We start from the raw sequence: 26557 nt of genomic DNA on the forward strand, positions 1-26557 counted from the left end.
AAAACAGGTTGCTCGTTCCATGCTTCTCCATACCACCTCTTCTCAATGTTTTAACCAGTTTAGGCAGCTCCATGGTGGGAGTTGGTACTATATATATATCCTTGTCAGTGAATTTCCATAAGTGGTTGGCGATCTAATAATGGCAGATTTCAAGGCTACGCAAATTGCATGAGGACAGCCCCGCTTGTTTCAGAGCCCTTTTCTCTATTATCATATCAATTGAGTAAGCTCAGAGCAGACAAAGCAGGGTTATGGAAACCACCTAGAGCATCACGCACCATTAAACATCAATGCCGCGTACATGAAAATCTGCAACACTGATCTTATTAACAGTGGGCATAGCAGAAAGGGAGATAAACAGCTTTCTTAGTCACTTGGTTGATAAAAAAATAGGATCCAAATGTAGACCTTGTTTATTAGAAACAAGTTCATCAATAATTGGCTATAAGCAGCACTCCAGTGTCTGGTTCATGGTGCTGGTTCCTGCCTCACTCTCTGAACCAGGGGTAGTCAAACTGCGGCCCTCCAGATGTCCATGGACTACAAGTCCAGTAAGCCCCTGCCAGCGTTTGACTACCCCTGATCTGAACCACCTGTCTAGCATGCTGCAGATTTAAGAATGCATTTTTAAACAATGGATCACTATCCATTTTGTACTAGTAAAAATGCTTTCCTGCCTTCTAGTAGTTGTGGCCTCCAGGCTTTGTTCTGTGAGCCTCAAGCCACGTCAGATTTCAAAACCAAAAGGGGCTTTAATGAGATTCACTTGTGGGTTCGAATGAGAAGCATCCTGTGGTTGAACTGCTGAGTTTGCCCTACCTGAAAGGACGATGACACCAGTGCAATCCAAAGAGCTCTTTCCTGAGAGTAAGTCCCATTGAATGGACCAGAGTGGGATTCTGAGTTGACCTGTTTAGGTTGGCACCATATTCTTCTATAAGGTTTAGGTCCAATCAGGCACCTTTTAAGACCAACAAAGTTTAATTCTGGGTCTAAGCTTTTATATGCTTGCGCACCTCGTGGCATCCTAAATCCTATGCTGAACAGCACACGAGAACTTCCTTTGGCAACAGAATTAGGTCTAAGCCCCCTAATCACTCTTACCAGGCGTGTAGCGTATTACTAACATTTGACTGCCCAAATGTCCCTTCTTATTAACCCGACAGGAATTTTCCCAGCAATGGTACTTTATGAACATAAGATAATTTCCAACATTTAACTGGAAAACACTACAGCTTTCCAGTTTTGTGGCCAAAGTTAAGCACATCAAGGGAAAACCATTTAGAGCAGGGGTAGTCAAACTGCGGCCCTCCAGATGTCCATGGACTACAATTCCCACAAGCCCCTGCCAGCTGGCAGGGGCTTGTGGGAATTGTAGTCCATGGACATCTGGAGGGCCGCAGTTTGACTACCCCTGATTTAGAGCTTCATGCCATGACCTAATTGCTTGAGATTACCCTCCTGCTTGCTTGGAGACAAATGCTGAAAGCAATGTAGAGAGCTCACCTCTTAATTGTGCAGCCCTGCTGGGCTGCACATCACTAACCAGTTAATGACCCCCTGGCCCGGGAGGCCAAGACCAAATAATGAGGCAAGCTGAGAGTCCAGAGTCCAGTCTAAAGCCGAGGGAGTCAGTTCGGGCGGAGCGGGTGGGAATCAAAAGACAGGCCGGGATCAGTTACCAAGGAGAGTTCCAAAGGCCCATCATGGCCAAGTAGCCAGGAAGCAGGGTCAAAAGCCTAGCCGGGGTCAGGAGCCAGGAACAGAGACAAGGGACAAGCCGAAGTCGGGAACCAGGAATGGTCCAGAGCCAAGCCAAAGTCAGGAACAAAGTCAAAAGCTGAAGACAGGGACTAGGAATCAACCAAGCAGAGCATCGCTGTAGTAAACAGGAACACCGAACATCTAGACAGATGGGCAGAGGACACATGGAGAGGCTTGTGTCAAACCTCTCCTTAAGTACACCTTGACTGGACAGTGGTCTTTAGTCAGAGAGCTTGCAGCTGGGCCTTGTCCTCATCCAAAGAAGGAGCTTCAGCTGCACCCCATCAGGACTGGCAGGGTGCTGACAGCCAAGCTGATCTTCTGACAGTTGTGAGATATGCTGCCGCTCTGATGAGTCCTCTGGGCTAGATGGGGCCTGCCCTCTGGGTCTCAAGGGTGCTAGCAGGCAAGGCTGGGATCAGGTTGCTTATGGGTCCACAGGTGGCATGGGGAGTGTGCTTAACCCAGACAGTGCACCTGGGTCAGCTACAGCATCCAGAGCGCCCTCCGGACGCTCAGCAGGAGGTACAGCAGGTGTAGACATGACATTAATGATATTCTGGAGGAGAACTTTACAAGTCAATTGATATATACAGTCGTAGAACAAAGTACAGAAAACATAAGAGATAGAAGTAAAAAACAACTTGCAATACTTAAGGACAAGTGTTTGAATCAGTAATAGGTATATTAAAATTACACTAAAAGAGTCCGTGTTGAGGCTTGTGGAGCAGCGAACGTCCGGGCACGGAAGGTGTGAGCTGGCCGCACCCTGATTGGCCCTATTCCAACTCGGACACCCCGGACACGCTCCACACAAACACACACACACACCCCGGCCAGTTTTACAAATATTAAGAGGAGCCATGGATACGATATGCACCTTCTTTCTGAGATTGTCAGGAGGTATGGAGTTGTATGTCTTCTATATAATGATGACAGCTTTTCTATCGGCTGGATAAGTAGCCAGGGGCAAGACCTCTATGCCAGTACCTTGATGCAGCAGTGCAGTGGTTCGGGGGATAGATTCAAGTGGGTAGCTGTGCTGGTCTAAATCAGCAGAACAAATTTAGAGTCCAACAGCACCTTTCAGACCAACAATTTTATTCAAATATGAGCTTTCGCATGCATGCACACTTCCTCAGATATGATGTCATGAAATGCATATTATGAAATGACTAGTGGCCAAGACCATTGCCTTCAGGAATACAACGGGCACTAGATTGGGGGGGGGGCAGAACTCTGCAGATGGCAGATGGACGGAAGGCGATTGGCTTGTTGCTGGACAGACAGGCAAGCCGTTTGGAGGAGGAGGAACTCAGGGGTGGGACAGCTGCCATGAGTGCGTATTAAGCTCTGAGTGGCACTTAAGCCATGAGACACGCTACTCCTCCAAGCCCTTACCAGAAATAATTATGTAGAACAGATATCATGAATTTCATGAAATCATACTTTGAATGAAATTTTGTTGGTCTTAAAGGTGTCACTGGACTCTAAATTTGTTCTGGTGGTTCAGGGGAAACCGACTGAAGTTGAATCTATCCAAGACGGAAGTCATGTGGCTTGGAAAGACGGTTGTGCTAGCTGGAGGGTCACTTCTAAAGCCCAATAGTGTCCAACTGACGTTTGCGTGTTCTGGAAAGAGCCTTGTGGTGTGGTTGGAATCTCTGCTGTCCTTGGGTAAACAGGTGTCCATGCTAGCATGGTGGTTGTTTTTTCATCTAATCCATTCCTGCCATCTGGCTCCTTATTTGTCAGGATTGGACCTTGCCATATTGATCCTTACAGTGGTCTCCTCCGGACTGGATGACTACAGTTCACAGTACATGGGGAATGCGTTGGAGATTCCAAGGGGCCCAGAACGCAGCTCCCAGGTCGCTGACCAGAACATCATGGTCACCTCATATGACTTCAGTTCTGCAGCTACCCAGTTAGTCTCCAGATCCAGTTCAAGGTTCATGGATTGCAGATGCTGGAATACATAGATGTCCAGCCCATTGAACTAATTTATGGATAGAGGCAAAGGGAGAAGTATTCGATCAGGGGTAGTCAAACTGCGTCTCTCCGGATGTCTATGGACTACAATTCCCATGAGCCCCTGCCAGCAAATGCTGGCAGGGGCTCATGGGAATTGTAGTCCATAGACATCCGGAGGGCCGCAGTTTGACTACCCCTGTATTAGATGAAGACTGGATTTTTTGTCATTTCCAGGCTGAGAAGTGGTTGTTTTCCCAAGGAACTGATTCAGCAGTGAATGTATTGGTCGCGCACCAAGGCTGGTAACGCACAGCAGCACACGATTTGCTGGCATTTGCTTTGTATAAAAACCTTCAGCACTTCCTGCTTGGCAGGAAGATCTGAAACATAGGATTTAAAAAGAATCGGCACCATGCAAAATAGGCGGGCCTGCACTGAGCTTTCCAGCCGATGTCTTTGCAGTCAGCAGGAGTCAAGTGGCAACAAAGAGCTGAGATTTAAAGAAAAACGGAAAAGATGTTGACAGATCAAGGTGAGCCCAGAGCTGGTAAACACCTTTGGGGGGGGAGCAGGTGCCATGATGAGTGTGGCGCTCGGAAAGAGCGGCACCATGCAGCTTTATCTGCATTTCAGAAAGGGCGTTCAGTGTGCAAATACAGTCGGAACAAAGAATGTCATCTCTGTCTTTCATTTTCTTTTCTTTTTTAAGGTGAAGACCATGTGATTAGTCATCCTAAAAGATTCACTTTCAGGTTGGGCTGTCAAATTGCAAGTAAAGGCAAATGTAAAGGCAGCTGGGGAGACAGTCTCCTTAATAATCTGGCAGCCTTGCTCGCCTAGCATAGGCCTTCTCTTCATAGACAGAATTGAAAATCAAGGGCCCAGAGATGGCCCACAGGCTTTGTGGTTGGCCTACTTTCCTGGTGGAAAGAGTATGCCCTGAAAGGGGGGGGGGAGGTGGCATACTGTTCTGACCATCTTCCTCAGGTCCATAAATGTCAAGGGTTGGCCTGTGGTCCATCCCCCACCCTTCTCTGTAACAGGTCCAGCTCTCAATACACAACAAAGAGACCTGACGTTTGACTCCAGTGAACTCCAGGACAACAACTCAGTCATGCCACGGAGCCATTCTAGAGGGGACAAGCCAGAAATCCCAAGACCATTAGTTAGTCTTCCCTATGAGGCAACATCTTCTTGACTTTGAATATATATAGGATATAAACCTGACAGCTGTCGCTGGTGCCAAACACAGCAGCCCTTTTGATGACCGTCAATAACTGGCTAGTGCAATATTTTAAACAGCACATCCCATTAAACAGAATGTGCCACATCCATAAATGAATGGATTCAGCCCCGTTGGTTTCAGCTACCTCCTCCTGAGCAAACATTCAGATAATTCAGCCCCTTATCTGTACACTAAATCAATTTCTGTTTTCCGTGCTTGCCTTCCCATTCATAATAATTAGCGGCTGCATAGCAGGAATAATGTCCTCGGTGTGCCAAAGCATTTAATTTTTGTTTTCTTGCCAGTACGTTCCAAACTCATGTTTCTCTGATATGTTATTTGAGGGGGATTTGTTTTTTTGAAAGCCTAGAATACATAATCAGAGGTCAAAAAGTAAAGCTTAATACCCAGCAAGTCACATAATCTTCAGAGAAAGCTTTAAAAGAAAAAAATCTGCCGACAAGGATTCTCGCCCCTTCTGTGAAACATCTACATAAGGGGTGAGAATCCTTGTCCCCTGCCCACTCCCCCCTCTCAGACACACCACCCAGACTCCCTCCAACCCACTCCCCACTCCCTTTCCCTCCTTAGCTTTGGGCCTCTGAAGACTGGCGGCTGCAGTGCCTAAGCAGTGATTGCAAGCTCTGAGGCCCAGTCATCACTCTGGCATTGCTAGCGCCACCAAATCTTCCGAGGCCACTCCTGCTCTCCCCGAGGGCTGGAGCAGCCTCAGAAGACTGGCAGCCGTGGTGCCTGAGCAGTGAGCCCCAGCACTGAGGCCTGCTTGTTGCTCTGGAGCCTCTGGCGCAGACCATCTATTGGCATGCTCCCTAAGGCAGGACAAGGGACATTACGTCCGTCATCATTTCCGTTACAGGAACTGTGCGTGTAGCTGTTCCACATCAATAATTAAAAACGGCATGCTATGGGATAAATTCAACAACTTTCTGGAACTGTGAAGGGTGGGACATTTCAAATGTATAGTTGTTGCATTGATCTGCCAGATTGTTATAATATCAGCTTTTCTGTAACGTCCCCTATATACTCGCATATAAGCCTAGTTTTTCAGCACCTTTTTTCACACTGAAAAAGCCCTCTGTGGGTATATACGGTAACTGAAATAAAAGCCTGCTCCAGCCAGCCAATCGTTGCATTGCCTTTTACAAACCTGTACTGCAAACTGAGCTTGCTCTGGCAGCTTGTAGGACATCAACAGTTTGACTGAGGGACTCTGATCTTTTTTTCCTTAACTTCTTCCTCTTCTTAATCACATCTTCCAAACTATTCTTTTGGTTTCTGTGGGTGGGGTGGGGTGGGTTTTGGGGGTGCTTTGAGATTTACAGTTTCTTTCTCCTAGTGTTTCTTCTTTTATATGAGGCGCATATTTTATATTGTTTGCCTTTTTATCTTGGGGTTGTGTTTCTTTTAAAAGTTAATTTTTACAGTTCTTTCTTTCAGGGTTTTGTTCTAGGGGGGCACTGCAGTTGTAGTTAGAGTTGCCCATTCTCCCAGTTTGGTAGCTGTTGTAATAGGTTGCCAACTTCGGGTACTGTTGTTCTGCTCTGGTTTGCTAGCCTAGGGAGCACTGTTTGGCGCTCCTGCCAGAGCTGTTCTCACAGAGCTGTTCTGTCAGAGCTCTCTCAGGGTGTCTGGCATCAAGAGAGGAAGGGAAGGCCACTGTAAGCCACTTTGAGACTCCTTTGTTTAGTGAAAAGCAGGATACAAAAACCAGCAGCTCTTCATCCTCTTGACTGTTCTGTATTAGTTGAGTGGGGGGAGGCTGGATGGAAGAGCCTGTGAGGATGGAGCATTTCCCACCCTCGGCTTATATGCGAGTCAATAAGTTTGCCCAGATTTTGTTGTAAAATTAGGTGCCTCGGCTTATATGCGGGTTGGCTTGTATGCGAGTATAAACGGTATGTCCCTTTTACACTATGTGTTTGCTTTGGTGTCCTGTCATCCTACACTGATGTAGGATGCCCTGTGTAGAGTGTTGGCTTTGCAAACACGTGATTCAGAAGCTCTTGCTAGAAACTGTCTGTCAAAACTATGATTAGAATCCCAAGCATGCTAATGAGTTGTGTTCCACATGTGGGAAATAATCTATAAACTAAATAAAGTGTTACATAATTTATACCAAAATGTGCATGTAATTATTTTGAAGGGAGGTGAATCCTATGCATTCCAATTACAGCAGCAATTAAGTGAAATCACTTGGATACTAATTAGGTGATCCTAAAAGGATCATAGACTTGTGTACTTAATTATCAAAGGAACAATCAACAACTAATTTAGGATGAATAAATTTCTTTCATTTAAAGGGGCAGATCTTGCTCTGTCTCTTAATGCTGTTGTGATTCAGGAAATAATTCCTTTGAATCACTGTGATTTACTCCAAAATTTGATTAATATCGTTGAGAGCTGGGTCTCATTGTGCTAACAGCCTCATCCTTTTCAAATAGATACAAACGCTACACGTCATAAGGAAACCCACTTAGTAAGCAGAAAAAGAAAAGTCTTTGGAGATGTTAATTAAAGGCAACAAATCCCAAGCAAGACGTTTGTGCAACCAAAAAGAGAGAGAGAGAGAGATTATAATCCTCTAATTTTTTTTCTTTGGGTGAAAAACAGATGAAGGGAATTTTAAATATGTGATGCTACAGCAGGGATCAGCACAGAGATCTGAAGAGGGATGCGTGCACTCAAAAGCTAATCATAATACTGGATAATACTTTCTTGGTCTTAAAAGTGTCACCGGACTCAAACTTTGTTCTGCTGCTACATAGATAATTAAAGGAGACCAATTATATAAATTGTAACCCAAAACAAGCAGGTGACAATCAAGGAACCCTTTAAAAAGAAGCTCCAAATCAATTCAGCTTCCCATATTTATTTATTATTTCGATTTATATACCGCTGCATTTCCTAGGAACCCGCAGCAGTTCACAGAATAAAACATTAAATAACAATAAAACCCCAATTTTTTCCGCCAGGTGTATGGTTGAGGCGAGGGCAGTTTTTCCCGTAGTCCATCTGAGGATCTCCTCCAATGCTGAGATCTCTAACATTGAGATCGTTATATTAGATCTACCGGAATAGCGCCCACTCTCTCTAAATGCTTAAATGTTATTTTCCCACCATCCTGGACATAGGGAAATTGGGATTGGAACTGTGATTACTGCCACTATATGATGTGTGATATATGTGTAATTAGGGGATTTTTATGGTGGATTTTATTGTATTTTAATTATTTTATGCTGTAAACTGCCGTGAGACCTAATTGGGGAATGGCGGTCTATAACTCAAATAATAAATAAATTTACAATAAAACAAGCACCAATAACCTATCCCATCCCTCCTCATTCAGACGGTACAGAGGCCGGGTTTTCTTCCACTAGGAGTGAGTGGGTGCAGGTCTAATAGACTTGAATAGGCTTTGGGTCTGTGTGTAGGTTTTTAAATCATATCCCTAGCTGTCTTACATGAGAAAGTTGCACATTCGTGCCTAATTACCTTTTAACTACCTTATTGAATTGCATCTTGTTCTCATTTGCTCACTTCTTCAGCATATTCATAGAATCATAGAATCATAGAACCATAGAGTTGGAAGGGGCCATGCAGGCCATCTAGTCCAACCCCCTGATCAACGCAGGATCAGCCCTAAGCATCCTAAAGCATCCAAGAAAAGTGTGTATCCAACCTCTGCTTGAAGACTGCCAGTGAGGGGGAGCTCACCACCTCCTTAGGCAGCCGATTCCACTGTGCTAAGACAAATGTTTATCTCAGGTACGACATTCAGGTTTGCCAGTAACAAAATCACAGAGAAAAGGAGTCCCTGAGCCATTGCTATTCACAGCTTTCGTTATCCACAGCAGGTTGTCATGAGAAGCAACTTTTGTATGGAACCCTTTCCTCCCATCCCTTCCCAGTTTCATGGTCCTGGAAGCTGCAAATGGTACAGAATGTGGCTGGACCCATGTCCAGTGGTTGCTGAGGCAGCTTCATTGGTTGCCAGTTTGCTCCTGGCTCAAGGTTTTGGCTTCGACCTTTAAAGCTATACGTGGTTTGGGTCCTACCTACTTACAGGATCAATTGCTTCCTTTTGCCCCCCCCCCCCCCACACACAGGGCACTTCGCTCTGTGGGTATGAATCTGCTTATGGTCCCGGGCCCCCAGGAGGTGCACCTGGTCTCAGACAGAGCCGGGGCCTTTTCGGTCTTGGCCCCTACCTGGTGGAATGAACTCCTGAAAAAGCTGTGAGACCTGATGGAGCTTTCTGGATTCTGCAGGGCCTGCAAAACAGAGCTCTTTTGCCAGGCCTTTGGTTGATGCTGGGGTGGGATCCCGGGGTTTTTAAGATGGGGTCTCCCCCTCCCCTTGGTTTCCCGGGCCCGGTATGAGACTGGGTCCAGATGTTGGTTATCTATTCCCTGGTTGTTTCATCGCCCATTTTGATTGGAACCCATGCCATCACGCCCCAGGCCAGGAATCTGGGTGTGACCATTGATGCCTCCCTGACTATGGAGAGTAGCAGGCCAGGCATTTTTCTATCTTCGCCAGGCCCGACTACTAGTGCCCTACCTGCCCCCTGACCACTTGGCTACAGTGATCCATGCGACAGTCACCTCCAGAATAGATTTCTGTAACTCGCTCTACGCCGGCCTACCCTTGTCCCCGATCCGGAAACTTCAGCTAGTGCAAAACGCAGCTGCTCGGGTCCTCACTGTAACACCTTGGAGGGCCCATATCCAGCCTGTGCTGAGGCAGCTGCATTGCTTGCCAATTGCTGCCCGGATTCGGTTCAAGGTTTTGGTTTTAACATTTAAGGCCATACGCGGGTTGGGACCCAAATACCTGAGGGACCACCAGTCGCCCTATGCCCCCTGCAGGGCTCTACGCTCTGCGGGGGAGAATCTCCTGGTCATTCCCAGCCCTAGAGAAGCGCGCCTAGCCTCAACCAGGGCCTTTTCGGTCTTGACCCCTATCTGGTGGAACGAGCTCCCGGGTGAGCTGCGGGCCCTGCGGGATTTACCAGCTTTCCGCAGGGCCTGCAAGACGGAGCTCTTTTGCCATGTTTTTGGTTGAGACCAGGGCCAGCGAATGAGACTCAGCATTCCCCCCCCCCTCCCGGACCTAGTAGGTTAGATCTCCTCCCCACCCTCCCTGCCGCTCTGATAGCAGGGGTGGAAATAATGAGAGCTTCCGCCATGTTGGGATTGTTTTAAAGTCTTTTAATGGGTATTTTAATGGGGACAAAACTACTGTGACCCGCCATGAGCCTACGGGGAGTGGCGGGAAATAAATCTTAATAATAATAATAATAATAATACTGGAGACGGGACTCCGAAGCATTGAGAAGCTTGTATTTTATATTGTTACCGTATTTTGGGGATTATTGGGAATTGTATTAAATGATGTTTTAAGGACTAGATGTTATTTTATGAGATGTTTCATTGTAGACCGACACGAGGCAGCTTGCTGAGAGTGGCAGCGTAAAATTCATTAATATATTAATAAAATTATTAATATATCTATTGAAGAGGAGTTGAACAGGTTATTGAACAGGACATGGGATATTTCAGCAAACGTTGTTGTTGTGCCAGCAGCAGCTGAGGGCCAGATCCCACAAGCCCAAGCCAAAGGACAGTCCCTTTCCCCTCTCAAGGTTTGTGAACTTAACAGAGCTAGGTGGTGAGAAGATGTGAAATGCTCCCATGGGGGGGCACGGGACAACCAAAAGAATAAGCAGAAGTGTTGCTGATGGAGCCCAGACTGGTAGTTAAGGTTGCCAGGGTCCCTCCTGCAACCAACAGGGGAAGGGGAGGACTTACCCGGAACAGGAAGGACACGATCCATGACACCCAGGAGTGATGCCATCTGTCTGGGATTTCAGGGTGATGTTTGGGTATTTGGGTGTTAACTCTGTTAAACTTGGCTTCTAGAGTAGAGTTTTTGCCCAAATACTAGTGCATTGTCCCGACTTCTAGGTTGTGATGACATCATGTAGGCGGTGATGTGGGCGGTGATGTAGACACATTGCTGCACATCGGATGGATCTCCCTTTTTTTCTGAGATATTCCCCCTGCCAGCTGGGTGATTGATGTTGGACAGGTGAGTCCTAGCAGCAGGGGTCCCCTTTCCCCCGGGGGAGGGGTCTGAAAAGTTTATTGCCAGAGTACCAAGTATTACTGCTCTTATGGAACAGTCCTTATGTGGTGAATGAATTTGTAGTTGCTTTAACTCTTCTTTTAAACTGGGATATTCTTCAAAAATTTAGAATGAAAACACATCTATGGAATCACCATTACCAGTTACTTGTGTGTTAGTAATTAAATAAATCCTTCATGAGAATATAACACATAGAAAGGTAGCAAGAGACATGCAATTTCTTTTGGAGGCTGATCTGTGCTAGTTTGTCTGGTAGGCCGGTTTTGAAGAATATCCCAGTTTAAAAGAAGAGTTAAAGCAGGGGTAGTCAAACTGCGGCCCTCCAGATGTCCATGGACTACAATTCCCAGGAGCCCCTGCCAGCATTCGCTGGCAGGGGCTCCTGGGAATTGTAGTCCATGGACATCTGGAGGGCCGCAGTTTGACTACCCCTGAGTTAAAGCAACTACAAATTCATTCACCTTGCAGAAACTCAGATGCTTCTGGTCCTTCTGTATTCAAGGGCACTTCCCTGGGTTTTAATTGAGAAGTGTCTGCCTTTCTCTCAGCGAATGCTGGCAGGGGCTCATGGGAATTGTAGTCTATGGACATCTGGAGGGCTGCAGTTTGACCTAACCATCACTTCCAATTGGCCTTTTTGACCTGGCCATCGCTTCCCTGACCTAAACCACCGCTTCCAATTGGCCCCCTAGCCCCCCACACTCCAACTGCTATGAATGTGCCCCACCCACTGGGTCTCAGTAAGAGCTGAGCTGAGTCTCCTTGTAGTTCCAGCCTTCCTTAATGTCATTGTTGTTATTATGTTAATGTTATTGTTGTTATTCACCTTGTTGTTCTGGAAAATGTTACCTGTATCATTTTCTTGTTTCATGTAAACTGCCCTGAGCCTTCGGGGAGGGCGGTCTATAAATACGATAAATAAAATAAATTATAAATAATTTTGTGATGAAAACGTACCAGATGGATAGATTTTTGCAGTCTGCTCTGGAGAGCAGTTTACACAGCTGCCCTAAACGTTTTGACAACTGTCTCTTTAGTCATGTTTCATAATTTCTGATATGCCTCCTTAAATAACTTCCTTAAATAACGGGCACTCAAGGAGGACTCTCTGCGGCTGGGAGCCCTGCTTCCTTTCATCTTTTGATTGCTGTCTGCCTCAGGCTCAGCCAGCCTGTGTGTTTGTTCAGTGCGTAGGGCAGAATTTGTATGGGATTCTCTTGCCAAGGGATTTGTGCTTTAACAAGGTGGTAATTATAGATTCAAGTGGGTAGCCGTGTTGCTCTGAAGCAGCACAACAAAACAAAACCAGAGTCCAGAAGCACCTTTAAGACCAACCAAGACTGATTCAAGGTGTGAACTTTCAAGTGCAAGCACTCTTCCTCAGACTATTACTATTACTATTAGTCTGAGGAAGAGTGCTTGCACTTGAAAGTTCACACCTTTGGATTCTGATCTTTTTAAAGGTGGTAGTTATGTTTTTATCACATCCTTATGACAGTCCCCTCCCCCAAAACACAGGCTGATTAATTAGGAGTATAAATTTAGTCTGTGACCCCTGCATTTGAAAGTTATAATACCTATGCACTGTAAGTTATGGGGGAAATTATGCATTCAAACATACACAAACACATATGTATATATATTTTTTGAAATGGTCTTTAGAATGGTAGCAGGCTTTCTAATCTGGCATGCCAGGTTCGATTCTGCACTCCCCCACATGCAGCCAGCTGGGTGACCTTGGGCTTGCCACGGCACTGATAAAACTGTTCTGACCGGGCAGTGATATCAGGGCTCTCTCAGCCTCACCCACCTCACAGGGTGTCTGTTGTGGGAGAGGAAAGGGAAGGTGACTGTAAGCTGCTTTGAGCCTCCCTCAGGTAGACAAAGGGACATATAAGAACCAACTCTTCTCTTCTTCTTCTTGGTTAAGGCTAAAAACCCCAGATAGAGAGCCAGCTTGGTGTAGTGGTTAGGAATGTGGACTTCTAATCTGGCAAGCTGGGTTTGAATCCCCACTCCTCACCCACCTCACAGGGTGGCTGTTGTGGGGAGAGGAAAGGGAAGTTGAATGTAAGCCGCTTTGAGACTCCTTCGGGTAGAGAAAAGCGACATATAAGAACCAACTCTTCTTCTTCCTCAGTAATCTCAGGGCTCTCTCAGCCTCCCCTCCCTCACAGGGTGTCTGTTGTGGGGAGAGGAAAGGGAAGGATACTGTAAGCCGCTTTGAGACGCCATCAGGTAGAGAAAAGGGGCATATAAGAACCAACTGTTCTTACGAGTCTGGTATCTGGGTCCCTCTTGTACATAGTGATGTCATTTCATAGCATCTTTCGTCCTGAAGTAGCCACACTCTTCACTGCTTCTTTCATGTTACCCAACTGACTTCAAGCCATCATTCATTGTACCATTGGATGGCCTGAAGTGTTAATCCAGGGGTAGTCAAACTGCGGCCCTCCAGATGTCCATGGACTACAATTCCCATGAGCCCCTGGCAGGGGCTCATGGGAATTGTAGTCCATGGACATCTGGAGGGCCGCAGTTTGACTACTCCTGTGTCAATCCATGCTCCGGTAGTGCTCTCTAAGTGAATTGTGGCCTCCGAGAGGAATGTTCTTGTTTTGCAGCATGGCCATTCAGGGTCTCACCAGCATTCTCTTTCCTCTTCCATTTCAGACACCGAAGTGCAGTCCTTCCCCGTGTTAATCAGTGACCAGACCGAGATCGTGGACACCAACGGAGCAGGAGATGCATTTGTGGGAGGTATTTGGCTTTTGGCCCCCTTGCTTCCTTTGGAAGTCCTTCCTCTCCCCCATTCGGCGACTTCCTTTTATTTCACGTGAAGAATGTGAGGCTGTTCCTTCCAAGCTTTCATTTGCATCTTGAGACGGTGTCTTAATGGACTGTTCATTCTCTCAAGAAGACGTCTGTTTGGGGCCTTTAAAGATAATCTGCTCTTATGCAACATCCGCATCATTTTCACAAGATTAATTGCCTCTGTCAGAATGTTGCGCAAACAAGCGGGATCAAACGTGCCGTGTGGGGTGCTCAGATTCCCCCCCGGCTTTAAAACGTTAGTGCGTGGCTTCGTTTAAACAGGTTGCAATGAATATTAAGGAGCATGTCAATAACCAAGTCTAGTGTTTGAACTTTTTTTTTTTGTTCATTCTTAATGCACCTGTTTCCTGGACTGTTGTTGTGCAAATATGAAAATAGAAAGAGTTCATTTTATTTTTTACAAAGTCAGAAGTAGAATAAAATCTGCTGCTGCTTCCATATTTACTTACAAGCTCGTTGCTGTTGTTTGGGGTTGGGGGGGGGGATGTTGTGCTGTAGTTTTTCTTGTGCAGCTCAGTGATCCACTACTAGATTTGGAAAGCCATTGAGTCGGTGAGAACATCCACGCATACATGTTAGGCTCCAGTTCTTCTTTCCTTCTTCTTTCCTCCTGAGAGCCAGCTTGGTGTAGTGGTTAGGAGTGCGGACTTCTAATCTGGCGAGCCGGGTTCGATTCTGTGCTCCCCCACATGCAACCAGCTGGTTGACCTTGGGTTGACCTCCCCCAGCTGGGTGACCTTGGGCTCGCCATGGCGCTGATAAAACTGTTCTGACCGAGCAGTGAATCAGCGCTCTCTCAGCCTCACCCACCTCACAGGGTGCCTGTTGTGGGGAAAGGAATGGGAAGGAGACTGTAAGCCACTTTGAGCCTCCTTCAGCATATAAGAAAAGCGGCATATAAGAACCAACTCTCCTTCTCTTTCTCCTTCTCCTTCTTCTTCTTCCTTTCAAATAAGGAAGTTGCACAGATTTAGCTTGAAAAGCCCTGCTCTGGATACTCCAGCCTGGCCCAATCATTTGATCTTGGAAGCTAAGCAGGGTTAGCCTTGGCCAGGATCAGCTCTGGCTGACGAATGAATATCAGGATCACTATGCAGAGGCAAGCAATGTCAGTCTGTCAAGGAGTCCACAGCTGAACCCCATGGGTTCCCAAAGGTAGTGTACATAAGAAAGTAGCTATTGTAAATATATATATACTAGCAGATAAGCCTGTTGTATGGCGAATGCAACATGCTCTAGCGGTGGCCCCCTCCAGCAGGGGCAGCAGTGCAAAGAATGTGCAGGAGGCCGCGGCACGTTGTGGGGCTGGGGGAAGGAAGCGGGGGAGAAGGAACAGGGATTGCTTGGCGCCTGGGCTTGGAGGGATGCATCCCCCGCGACAGGGAGAGCCAGCGTGGGGTGGAGCACAGAGCAGCCGCTTGGCCGTGAGACCATAGAAGCTCATGGCGTCGGCTTGGTCCACCATGACCCACCATGAAGATAAGAGTAACCGTATCCTGAGCACCATTAAAACGTCCTGTCAAGAGCAAGGGCAGGCCACCGGTCAGAGAAGTGGTGTTTAGACTGAAGGAGAGAGAGTCAACATAGTCGCAGCGCTGTAAGCATCCCCCCCTTCCTCCCTGGGTGGGAACTATGGGCAGAAATGAAGGATTTGGAGAGCGCTCCAGCGCCAATCATCCCCTCGCGATCATTCACCTCAGGATTCTTCTCTGCCAGCAAGACAGCACGGGCAGTGAACAATCACGCAGTGTGCTCCAGCCACCACCACCACCCCAAGTGGCACCAGTGCAAACACCATGCAGGTGGTCGCAGGACATTGGCAGGGTTGGGGGGAGGAAGCCGCAGACACGGAGCGTGGAATGGGCGCTTCCTCCCCTCAACCCCCCCTACGTCCTTCAGCCACCTGCATGCTGTTGGATGCAGCTGTGGGCTAAAATGGAGGCCTCTCAAATAAGAAGGGGGTCCGGGTGTGTTATGACAGTATGTGTTTAGGTAGCTTTGTCCTGGGGGAGGGGGTGGGGTTGACCAGTCTGGAAAGAGAGCTTGTGTTGGAGACGAGGAAGAGAGGTCAGCGGGGTGAAGAGGCTGAATCAGGAGCTGTGGAGAGGGAGACACATCAGTGTGGAAGAGGCAAGTGAGGAAAATCAGTTATTAGCCTAAGCGTCAAGTGAGCAAATGAGCCCTTGTGGCAAGGTACCCTATATACTCGCGTATAAGCCTAGTTTTCCAGCACCTTTTTTCACACTGAAAAAGCCTTCCTCGGCTTATACGTGGGTATATACGGTAATTGAAATGAAAGCCTGCTCCAGCCAGCCAATCGTTGCTCTGGCAGCTTGAAGGACATCAATGGTTTGACTGAGGGACTCTGATCTTTTTTTTTTTCCTTTTGCCTTCACTTCTTCCTCTTCTTAATCACTTCTTCCAAATTATTCTTTTGATTTCTGTGGGTGAAAAGCAGGGTACAAAAACCAGCAGCTGTTCTGCATTTGTTGGGGGGTGGGGGGGAGGCTGGATGGGAGAGCCTGTGAGGATGGAGCATGTCCCACCCTCGGCTTATATGCGAGTCAATAAGTTTGCCCAGATTTGTGGTAAAATTGTGTGCCTCGGCTTATATGCAGGTCGGCTTGTATGCAAGAATATACGGCAAGGGTAGTCAAACTGCGGCCCTCCAGATGTCCATGGACTACAATTCCCAGGAGCCCCTGCCAGCATTCGCTGGCAGGGGCTCCTGGGAATTGTAGTCCATGGACATCTGGAGGGCCGCAGTTTGACTACCCCTGATATACGGTATGTTGATGGAACTTGAGAGAGACAAAGAGAAGTGCACCTTTCATAAACCATCACACTTATGAACCATGCTGAAATCGTTACTGCTGTTGTACGTCTAAATCAGGCTTTCCCTGGGGTTTCTTGGTGACTGGAAGGTGACTCCAAAATGGTGACTCCCAAATGGATGGGAGTTAATTTTAGTATATTTTTAATTTTTTTCCGTGATATGACCATTTATGGTCACATTGATTCCCCCCCTCCAAAATGGCCCATGATGGGCCTGGAGGGGGTGGAAAGGAGAGTGGCTCCAGTGGCTCCTCACCACGTTCTGCACCATCACACCAATTCTGGAGTTCCTTCAGGCATGAAGAAGGTTTAAGGAGTTTCTCAACAGTAAAAAGGTCAGGAAAGGCTGTTCTAAATAAATTCTCTGTTGAAGAGAAAACAACTATTTTATTCAGCATGATGACAGAGCCACCCTCATGTGCTTACCCTTCTGTCATTCCGTTTGTGGGGTTCACCTAGAGGTCTCAGGTGAGAGAGCCTTTGATAGCTGCAAAAATAATTGGGAAACATGAAGGGAGGTGAGGAGGCAGCTTTACTCACCTCACTTCTGAACAGTAGAGGGAGGTGCCTGCCCAGGTCTTCCATACCAGGGATCTCAAGAAGGGGCAATACATTACAAGGATGTACAGCCAAGACGCAGGCACTTGTGACTGTCTGGAGCCGGCAGATCGTCCCCTTTCCCCAGTCCCTGCTTGTCTGCCTTGATGCTGTTGCTGAATCCAGTTCCCCTGCTGGATGCAAAGCCAGATACATTCTTTACATTCTACTCAGATCAATGGAACAGTTCTCCATATTATACTGAATGAATGCCAGTTTGGCCTCCCATGTTCTGTGGCGCTGCTGTTGATGACAGCCCAAAGCTCCGTAGCAGCTGTGCCAGAGGGCGCATAAAGATGTTTAAAAGCGTGGGGGAGAGAACCATGCCCTGCGAAACCCCACAAGGGAGTCGGTAAGAGTGCAGCAACTCATCCCCCACTGTAACCCTCTGGGTCCAGTTATGGAGAAAGGAGCATGTCCAGCCAAGGGCTGTGCCCCATATCCCCAGAAAGGCAGTGGACCAGCAGTTCATGGTTGACCATATCGAAAGCGGCTGACAGATCTGACAGAACAAGCAAGGCCGACCCACCCTGATCCAGCTGGTGACGGAGATCATCTATCAAGGCAACCAGAACCGTCGTCACCCCGTGGCCAGGACAGAAGCCAGACTGGTACGGGTCAAGCGCCGAAGTTTCCTCCAAGAACGCCAGGAGTTGGTCCATCATGGCCCTTTTAACAACCTTGCCCAGGAACGCCAAATGCGACACTGGACGGCAGCTGGCCAGGTCCCGCGGGTCCGGAGATGGTTTCTTAAGGAGAGGGCATACCACTGCCTCCTTTAGCAACTCCCCAGTAGCCAGGGAGAGATTGATGATCTCCCTGAGCTGACCTCCTATCCGCTGGCCACCTCCTTTGAGGAATCCAGACGGGCAGGGATCAAGGGAGCAAGTGACAGCCCTGACCGACCCCAGCAACTTCGTGTAAAGAGAGCCATCTGAAGCCATCAAACAGCACCACCAAAGGCAGCCAACAGGCCTCCAGTTCATTTACTGTATCAACCGTGGCCGGAAAGGTCACGGCAGAACGACAAGACCTTATCCGCAAAATAGCTAGCTATGGCTTCACAGCCAAGATCCAATTGACTAATGTTTAGGCGCCCTTCCTCCAGGGCAGTAAGTAATCAAACTACCCTAAATAATTGGGCCAGGCAAGAGCTGGCAGACACAATTTCCATGTCAGAAAAATACAGTTTTGTCCCTTTCATTGCCATCTCATACATCCTCATATAAGTTCCCTCTAAATTTTACGTCCTTGCCCACTCTGCCTGGTCAGGAGAGGAGGAAGGAATTTCCTGGAGCAGAACCACATTCTCTAGGTACGCAATAATTAGTACTATGAATATTCTGACACTGTAAGCCCAGAAACGGTGCAGATCTCAAGGTCACTGTGCTGCGTTTCATCAGGACACCCAACCTTCTACACTGGCAGTCAAAGCACTGTTGTGTCAAAACCGAATATCAATGCTTTCAACATTTGTTCTTCTGCTCTGTTGTCTGTCCTGGATAACTGATTGTGTTGGGTATAAATTGTAGCTATGTTAGGGTATGAAGATGAAACTCAAATACTTTGGCCACCTCATGAGAAGGAAGGACTCCCTGGAGAAGAGCCTAATGCTGGGAGCGATTGAGGGCAAAAGAAGAAGGGGACGACAGAGAATGAGGTGGCTGGATGGAGTCACTGAAGCAGTGCAAACTTAAATGGACTCCGGGGGAATGGTAGAGGACAGGAAGGTTTGGAGGATCATGGTCCATGGGGTTGCGATGGGTCGGACACGACTTCGCACCTAACAACAACATCAATGTTAGGGTCGTTAGCTAGCTCTGGAATTTTAGCTCTGCTGCTTTGATCCCTGGGAAAGCATTACCTACTTGTTCAGCCTTGTAGCTACAGTTGCCGGTTGTGTCTCCTGCCTGGACATGGAGGTGTCATCTGGTGTGTTTTCATGCCTAAACAGGCAGGCAGAGGAAGCCCCGGGGCTTGGAGGTTAAAACAGAATAACCCATTCTGGGAAAGCTGTTTTAGCAAAGACCTTAGCATTGTCGTATCATCAATAAAAAGATTTTCTTCACTGAAGTCTGCTTATTGGGAGCAATCGGCTGAATTCAAACGTGCTGTAAGTGAAAGGAGGCTAAATAAAGCCACTAATATGAAGCTTGGGGAAAGTGGGAAGTGTTGCCGATGAACATTTGCAAAGGGCAGCTTAAGGCTGCTCATGGCCTTATCAGCTCAAAGGGAGACTGCAGAGGCAGAGAGCTTGACTCTCAAAGCCCTGTAATATGTGTAGCTCGTTTTCATAATAATCCTTCCAGAAACAAATGCAGCTTTCCAAAGCCAGGCTGAATTTTACTCTCATCTTGATAAATCCACCCGGCACTTTGCGTGTGTTTGTATATAGAGAATTTAATGGTTTACGTAGTGGAAGATCCCGCAAAGACACACAAATCCCCTCTCAGTCGTTTGGCTGCGACTGACATAGCGACATGGAACACAGACAGATCCAGAGATCTACATAAATAGACTCTGATAACAAGGGGCCCACTTAAGTGTACGCCTTGCGCAACAAAAGCTTAGAGAAAAGATGTGCTTGCTTTATTTGGAAATGCAGAGGCTAAGAATTGTTGCTTATTTAAAAATAGACAGAGCTCTAGAGAACCTGAGCTGTCCTAGAAGAGAAGGGTAGGCAACTGAGAAACTGGTTAGAAAGTGGAAAGTGAGCAGTGGGGTGCCACAGGGCTTGGTACTGGGTCTGGTTCTGTTCAGCATTTTTATCAATGATTTGGATGAGGGAGTAGAGGGACTCCTCATTAAATTTGCAGACTGCATCAAATTGGGAGGAGTAGTGAGCACCCCAGAAGATAGACCTGAACATCCTGCAAAAGTGGGTAAATAAGAACAAGATGAAATTAAATAAGAATATGTGCAGAGTTCTACATCTGGGTCACAAAAACAAGAAGCATGTGTACTGGATGCGAAATAGACTTCACATCAAAATCACAAAATGTCATAGCCCCACAGCATACCACATTGGTCAGACCCCACCTGGAGTTCTGTGTGCAGTTCTGGAGGCCCCATGTCAAAAGGATGTACACAAAACTGAGAGGTGCAGATAAGAGCAATGAGGATGATCTAAGACCTGAAGATGAGGAAAAGCTGAGGGACTTGGGAATGTTTAGGCGGGGGAATAAGAGGTTGAGAGGGGACATAATTGCTCTCTTGAAGTATTTGAAAGGGCAGGGAGTGGATCCTGTTGGCAGCAGAGAATAGAAACCACAGTAATGGCATTAAACTACGTGAGAACTGTACTGGCTAGATATAAGGAAAGAAATGTTCACAGTCAGTGTACTTCAGCAGTGGAATGGGCTGCCTAAGGAGTTGGTGAGCTCCTCCTCACTGGCTGTTTTCAAGCAGCAGCTGGGCAGATCCTTATCCTGGATGCTTTAGGCCAGGGGTAGTCAAACTGCGGCCCTCCAGCTGTCCATGGACTACAATTCCCATGAGCCCTTGCCAGCATTTGCTGACAGGGGCTCATGGGAATTGTAGTCCATGGACATCTGGAGGGCTGCAGTTTGACTACCCCTGCTTTAGGCTGATTCTGCATGTATTGAGCAGGGAGATGGACTAGATGGCCTTTATGGCCACTTCCCACTCTAGTATTCTGTCATTCCTGTTCCTGATCCATCCTTTCTCACTTGTTGTTTTTGGAGACCTTTAACCGGCACCACATGACGCCGTCCCTCACCCTTCCTTCAGATCCCTCTTTTCCCAGAAAGGAAACCTTTGACCCAATCCCAGAGCCCTTGTTCCCAATGGATACTGGTACTGAACCACTGTAACTGAACTGAACATGGGTTCTTCCCCCAATTTCCCCACACATTCAACTCCCTTGTCTCCCTCTCTGGCCTCCTCAGGGCAGGGAACTGCCTTTTTTGACGGCAGCCGTAGAAATCCAAGCAGCCCTGATTGTGCCCGTGAACGTCGGCAGTGGGGGTCAAACTTGGCCAGGAAAGAAGCGTTTGATATTTAGCATGTGGTCCATTGGATAAGCAGCAAACTCAGGAGAGGTGTTATGTTGTTGTCATTGTTTTTTTTTTATGGCCTTGGAAAGGAATAATATTGATATTGAGTAAAAATATCGACACATTCCAGGCTGTTTGTTCCGGCTTCCTGGTCTCCCGTGGTGTATTTTTATAGCAAGCGTATCGATGAGCCTCTTTACCCAGCTCTCTCTCTCGGCTTAACTGAGACGAGTCGATTTGCTGCCGCTGCTTCAAGTGGCTGTTACCAAACAAGCCAGACATCCTAATAAAGCTGTAAATGTGTTTGCTCAAACACCGTATTGATTTCCGTTGGCGAGGGGGAAGCGGGTCCTTAACGCGGTGTCAGCGTGGACGAGCCAACCAGCAGTCTTCCACGGCCGGCTGCCAGAGACGCAAATGAGGAGGGGGGAGAAGGGCCAGAGGACAAGGCCCCTCAAGCAGCAGCCGGCTGCCCCAGAAAAGGGGGTGGGGGGGGGCTGTCCTGTAATTAGGGGCTGCACAAACCTTCTTCTCCTGGCATCCATGGGGGAGTCAAAGGCCTCCCCTTGCTAAATGGATCCATCTCCAGAAAGTGGGACTATTGCAAGGAGGGGGCGTTTTCTTCCTTCCACTCGGACTCCGAGTTGAGCCAGAGCTGGGGCTTCTTGGCACCCCAAAACAGCCCTCGTTTTGAATAAAGGGGTAAGCAGAGCAAACAGCATGCATTTGTACCTGTAATTAATTCCTCCCCCCTACCCCACCCCAATTAGGCTGGGATTTAATTAGGGTTGTGCGCTCAGACTCTGGAGGAGCATATTCCTTTGGTCAGGGAAGGGCTGCAGCGGCTCCTCGACAATAAGCCGTATGCCAAATTATCCAAGTGCGAGTTTCACCAGCGCAGCCTGGATGGCCTGGGTTACCGGACCTCCCCTGAGGGCGTCCGGATGGACCCGGCCAAGGCGCAGGCCGTGCTGTAGTCGGAACCACTGTGCCGCTGCAGGCGTTGATCGGCTTCTCTAATTTCTATCGTAACTTCCTGCCTCAGTTTCCCCTAATTATCCTGCCCCTCACTGACTTGTTGAAGACCTGGGGTAAAGGGGAGCGTGCTTCGGCCGCTGCAACGGGCACCAAAGCCCGAGGGGGCCAGTGCCACAGAATGGAGGGGAGGGGCGGCGGCTGTGGGGCTGCTGTGCTTGCCAAAGCACTCCAGAGCTCACAACCCTAGATTTCATTCTTTGTTTCTTGTTAGTTTCTGCACAACTCAAGGTGGCAGAGAGGGGCCAGGGCAAGCATCCCAGCCTTACAACACCACAATGGCTGCCCCAGGAGGGGGTGCCAACAACAAAATATCAGGGAGCGAGGTTAGGCATACCTCTCACAGTCACTTTAGGCTTTCAACAAGCACTCGAAAGCTCACGCCTTGAATAAATCTTTGTTGGTCTTAAACGTGCTACTGGACTCCGATTTTATTGTGCTACTTCAGACCAACATGGTAGCCCATCAGATATTCCTTAGCCAGTTTGGTGTAGTGGTTAGGAGTGCGGACTTCTAATCTGGCATGCCAGGTTCGATTCTGCACTCCTCCACATGCAGCCAGCTGGGTGACCTTGGGCTCGCCACGGCACTGATAAGACTGTTCTGACCGAGCAGGAATATCAGGGCTCTCTCAGCCTCACCCACCTCACAGGGTGTCTGTTGTGGGGAGAGGAATAGGAAGGCGACTGTAAGCCGCTTTGAGCCTCCTTCGGGTAGAGAAAAGCAGCATATAAGAACCAACTCTTCTTCTTCTTCTTCTTAGACAGTGTTGCCTGTGTAGCAGTTGAACCAACTTGGACCTGTTGTGATATGATTGGCCACCATGTGTGAAGCAGCCATCATACCACCACCCTGAGTAGACCCCTGTTGGGCTAGACTTGGCCTCAGGAATAGATTCCTTACAGCAACCATTTTTCCATTGTGGACCGCTACCAAGGGGTGGGGAGAGGGCGACCCGGGGGCTCGTGCATGCGCAGCAGCCCCGCGCAAACCTGCATGCATGGACCTGCCGTGCATGCGTGTTTGCACCCAGCGGGGCCGCAAACGTACACATGCGGCAGTTTCATGCATGCGTGTTTGCACTCTCGGCGGGAGTGCAAATGTGCATGTGCAACAGGCCTGTACATGCACACGTGCGCAAAACTGCCGCACATGCGCGTTTGCGGCCTTTGCTGGCAGTTTTTCATGGGAATTGTAGTCCACGGGCATCTGGAGGGCCACAGTTTGACTACCCCTGTTATAAAGAAATGTGTTAAAGAAAAGGAAAAAAACGCAACCTGAATTTCAAGGCTGTGCTTTAAAAGCAGCTGCTTTGCTAACCCAACAGAGTCACTTTTATTCTTTATTATATATCTGAGACAAATATAGCATTTGCAATTTCAGCTTAAAATAGTGAGCATTCCTTGGACCACGGGGCAAGGAGGTCTTCTTCTATAGCTTGCTTTCAAGTTGTAGCTCCCCAGAAGTTCACCGGTTTTAATGACTCGACTTACACCCTTTGCGTAGCCCAGGAAGTGCCTTGTAAGAATGCATATTCACTTTGTGGATGGCAAGCCAGTTTTGTGGTGCAGCCGAGATGCTCTCTGGTTTTCCGCCAGCCATTCTGCTTTCACGAGGAGGTGCCGGGCAGCCTGGGGGCAGTGGGTTTGGCATAGCTGGGAGGTTTGTGGTGTTTACCCCAAAATGTATTTCCAGGAGTTCTTCACTCTTTCTCATGGGACCTAAAGGTTTCCCAGTGAAAGCATCACATTCTTTCTTTCGCTCCCCTTTCCCGGTTACTTTTAAAAATTAACCCTCTTCTCCCCTGCATGTGGGCTTCCTCTGGGTGGGGGTGTGGCTCTTCCTCCCACGGCACCCGTGATTGTGCTCACCACCCTGGGTAGACTCTCTGAAGTAAGAGGAGACAAGCTGGTGCAGAGGGCATCTCTCCAACGACTGGTTCCTCCGTGGAGCTCAGAGTGTGGAAGTCCTGATCAGGCCTGGGCTGGCCAGTGAGTCCTTGGTCCCTCTGGGGCAAGAGAGAACAACTCTGCTCCATCCTCTGTATGGCAACCTTTTATTGGAGCCTTCTTTTATTGTTACTGATATATACCTCGCTGGATCAGGGGAATGCCGTGGACATAGTTTATCTGGATTTCAGTAAAGCTTTTGATAAGGTTCCACATGATATTCCTGTTCACAAGTTGGTAAAATGCGGTATGGATCCTAATTCTGCCAGAGGGTACTTGTTAATGGTTCAGCATCCTCTTGGGAAAGAGTGACAAGTGGAGTTCCCCAAGGATCTGTCCTGGGGCCTGTGTTGTTCAACATGTTTATAAATGATTTGGTTGAGGGTTTAGAGGGGATAGTTATTAAATTTGCAGATGATACTGAACTGGGAGGGGTAGCAAACACAACTGAAGACAGCAACAGAATACAGGATGATCTTGATAGGCTCGAGAAGTGGGCTAAACTGAATAAAATGAAGTTCAATAGGGACAAATGTAAAGTTCTGCATTTAGGTAGGAAAAACCAAATACACCAATATAGGATGGGGGAGACTTGTCTTGGCAGTAGCATGTGCGAAAAGGATCTAGGAGTCTTAGTAGAACATACATTGAACATGAGTCAGCTGTGTGACTCCGTGGCTAAAAAGGCAAATGGGATTTTGGGCTGTATCAAACGGTTTATCGTGTCCAGATCACGGGAGGTGATGGTACCGCTTTACTCTGCTCTGGTTCGGCCTCACTTGGAGTACTGTGTTCAGTTTTGGGCACCCCAGTTGAAAAGGGATGTTGACAAACTGGAATGTGTCCAGAGGAGGGCAACAAAGATGGTGAGGGGTTTGGAGACCAAGACATGTGAAGAAAGGTTGGGTCAGCTTTGTCTGTTTAGCCTGGAGAGGAGACAACTGAGAGGGGATCTGATAACCATCTTCAAGTATTTAAAAGGGTGCCATCTGGAGGATGGAGCAGAATTGTTCTCTCTTGCCCCAGAGGGACAGACCATGGGATGAAATTAATTCAAATGAAATTCCATCTAAACATCCAGAAGAAGTTCCTGACAGAGCGGTTTCTCAGTGGAATAGGCTTCCTCGGGAGGTGGTGGGTTCTCCATCTTTGGAATTTTTTAAACAGAGGCTAGATAGCCATCTGACGGAGAGGCTGATTCTGTGAAGGCAAAGGGGTGGCAGGGAACAGTAGATGAGCGATTGGGATGTGAGTGTCCTGCATAGTGCAGGGGGTTGGACCAAATGACCCAGGAGGTTCCTTCCAACTCTATTACTCTATGATTCAGTGATTCTATATATTACTAGCCTTATGTATCTACGCCTCATTGATTTAATCCCTATATGTATTGATTTGGTATTGTTTAGTGCCATGTTTAAATGTTGCTGGTGTAATTTTATCCATTTATTGGAAATTGCTGATCAAAGGACTGTAAATAAATGAATTGAATTGAATATCTGCACAGCTCGAGGTAGCTGAAGTCTTACCAGTGAAACCAAGCTGTCCTTTGAAATCCCAAATTCATAATTTTTAATACTGTTTATTAGGTTTTTTTAATCTGTAAACCGCCTTGAGCTAGCATGGCTAGGAGTGGTGGTCAATAAATTTATAAATCATGGTGGTAAGAAAGATTTTTAAAAAGATAATTAACCCTCCCCCAACACCATATGACTGCCATTAGGGCGTGGGAGGGACTGCAGCAGCCTGGATAAAAGTCTTGGGCCTGCAGAAGGGTGACCCCGCCCACAGTTTTGTGGGCCTCTGCCACTCTTTGCAGTTCATGTATTCCATATAGGGTTGTGCGATTCGGCCGCGCTGCGCCACGGGGGGGAGGGTGGTGCCGGCAGCGGCGTGACAGCGGGCGCAACCACACAGGTGCAATATTCCGCGCCTGCGTGGTCACGCCCACTGTCACGCCACTGCTGGCACCGCCCCCCCCCCCTGCAGCGTTCCCGGAGGGAACGGCCGCCGAAGCAGCCGAATCGCACAACCCTAATTCTATACTGACTTTCCCTGGGGAAAAGAGGCCACGATTCAGCCAGGCCCCCGCCCCTCTCTGACTTTGGAGAGCAGCTCCAGAAGAATTGTATTTGTTTGTTTGTTTATAATATTTTTATACC

At 47.7% G+C, this 26557-nt stretch overlaps 1 protein-coding gene across 3 annotated transcripts in view; it reads left to right on the top strand.

The window, feature by feature from the left end:
• Window positions 1–26557, top strand: part of ADK (adenosine kinase) — a 295465-nt gene that overhangs the window by 267529 nt on the left and 1379 nt on the right. For all 3 annotated transcript variants that reach the window (XM_077345987.1, XM_077345988.1, XM_077345986.1), the window contains one exon: window positions 13805–13891. In XM_077345987.1, the coding sequence (XP_077202102.1) occupies window positions 13805–13891 (87 nt within the window). The remainder of the gene's footprint in view (window positions 1–13804; window positions 13892–26557) is intronic.

Source organism: Paroedura picta, chromosome 7, assembly GCF_049243985.1.
Source record: "Paroedura picta isolate Pp20150507F chromosome 7, Ppicta_v3.0, whole genome shotgun sequence".
In the NCBI taxonomy this organism is placed as follows: Eukaryota; Metazoa; Chordata; class Lepidosauria; order Squamata; family Gekkonidae; genus Paroedura; species Paroedura picta.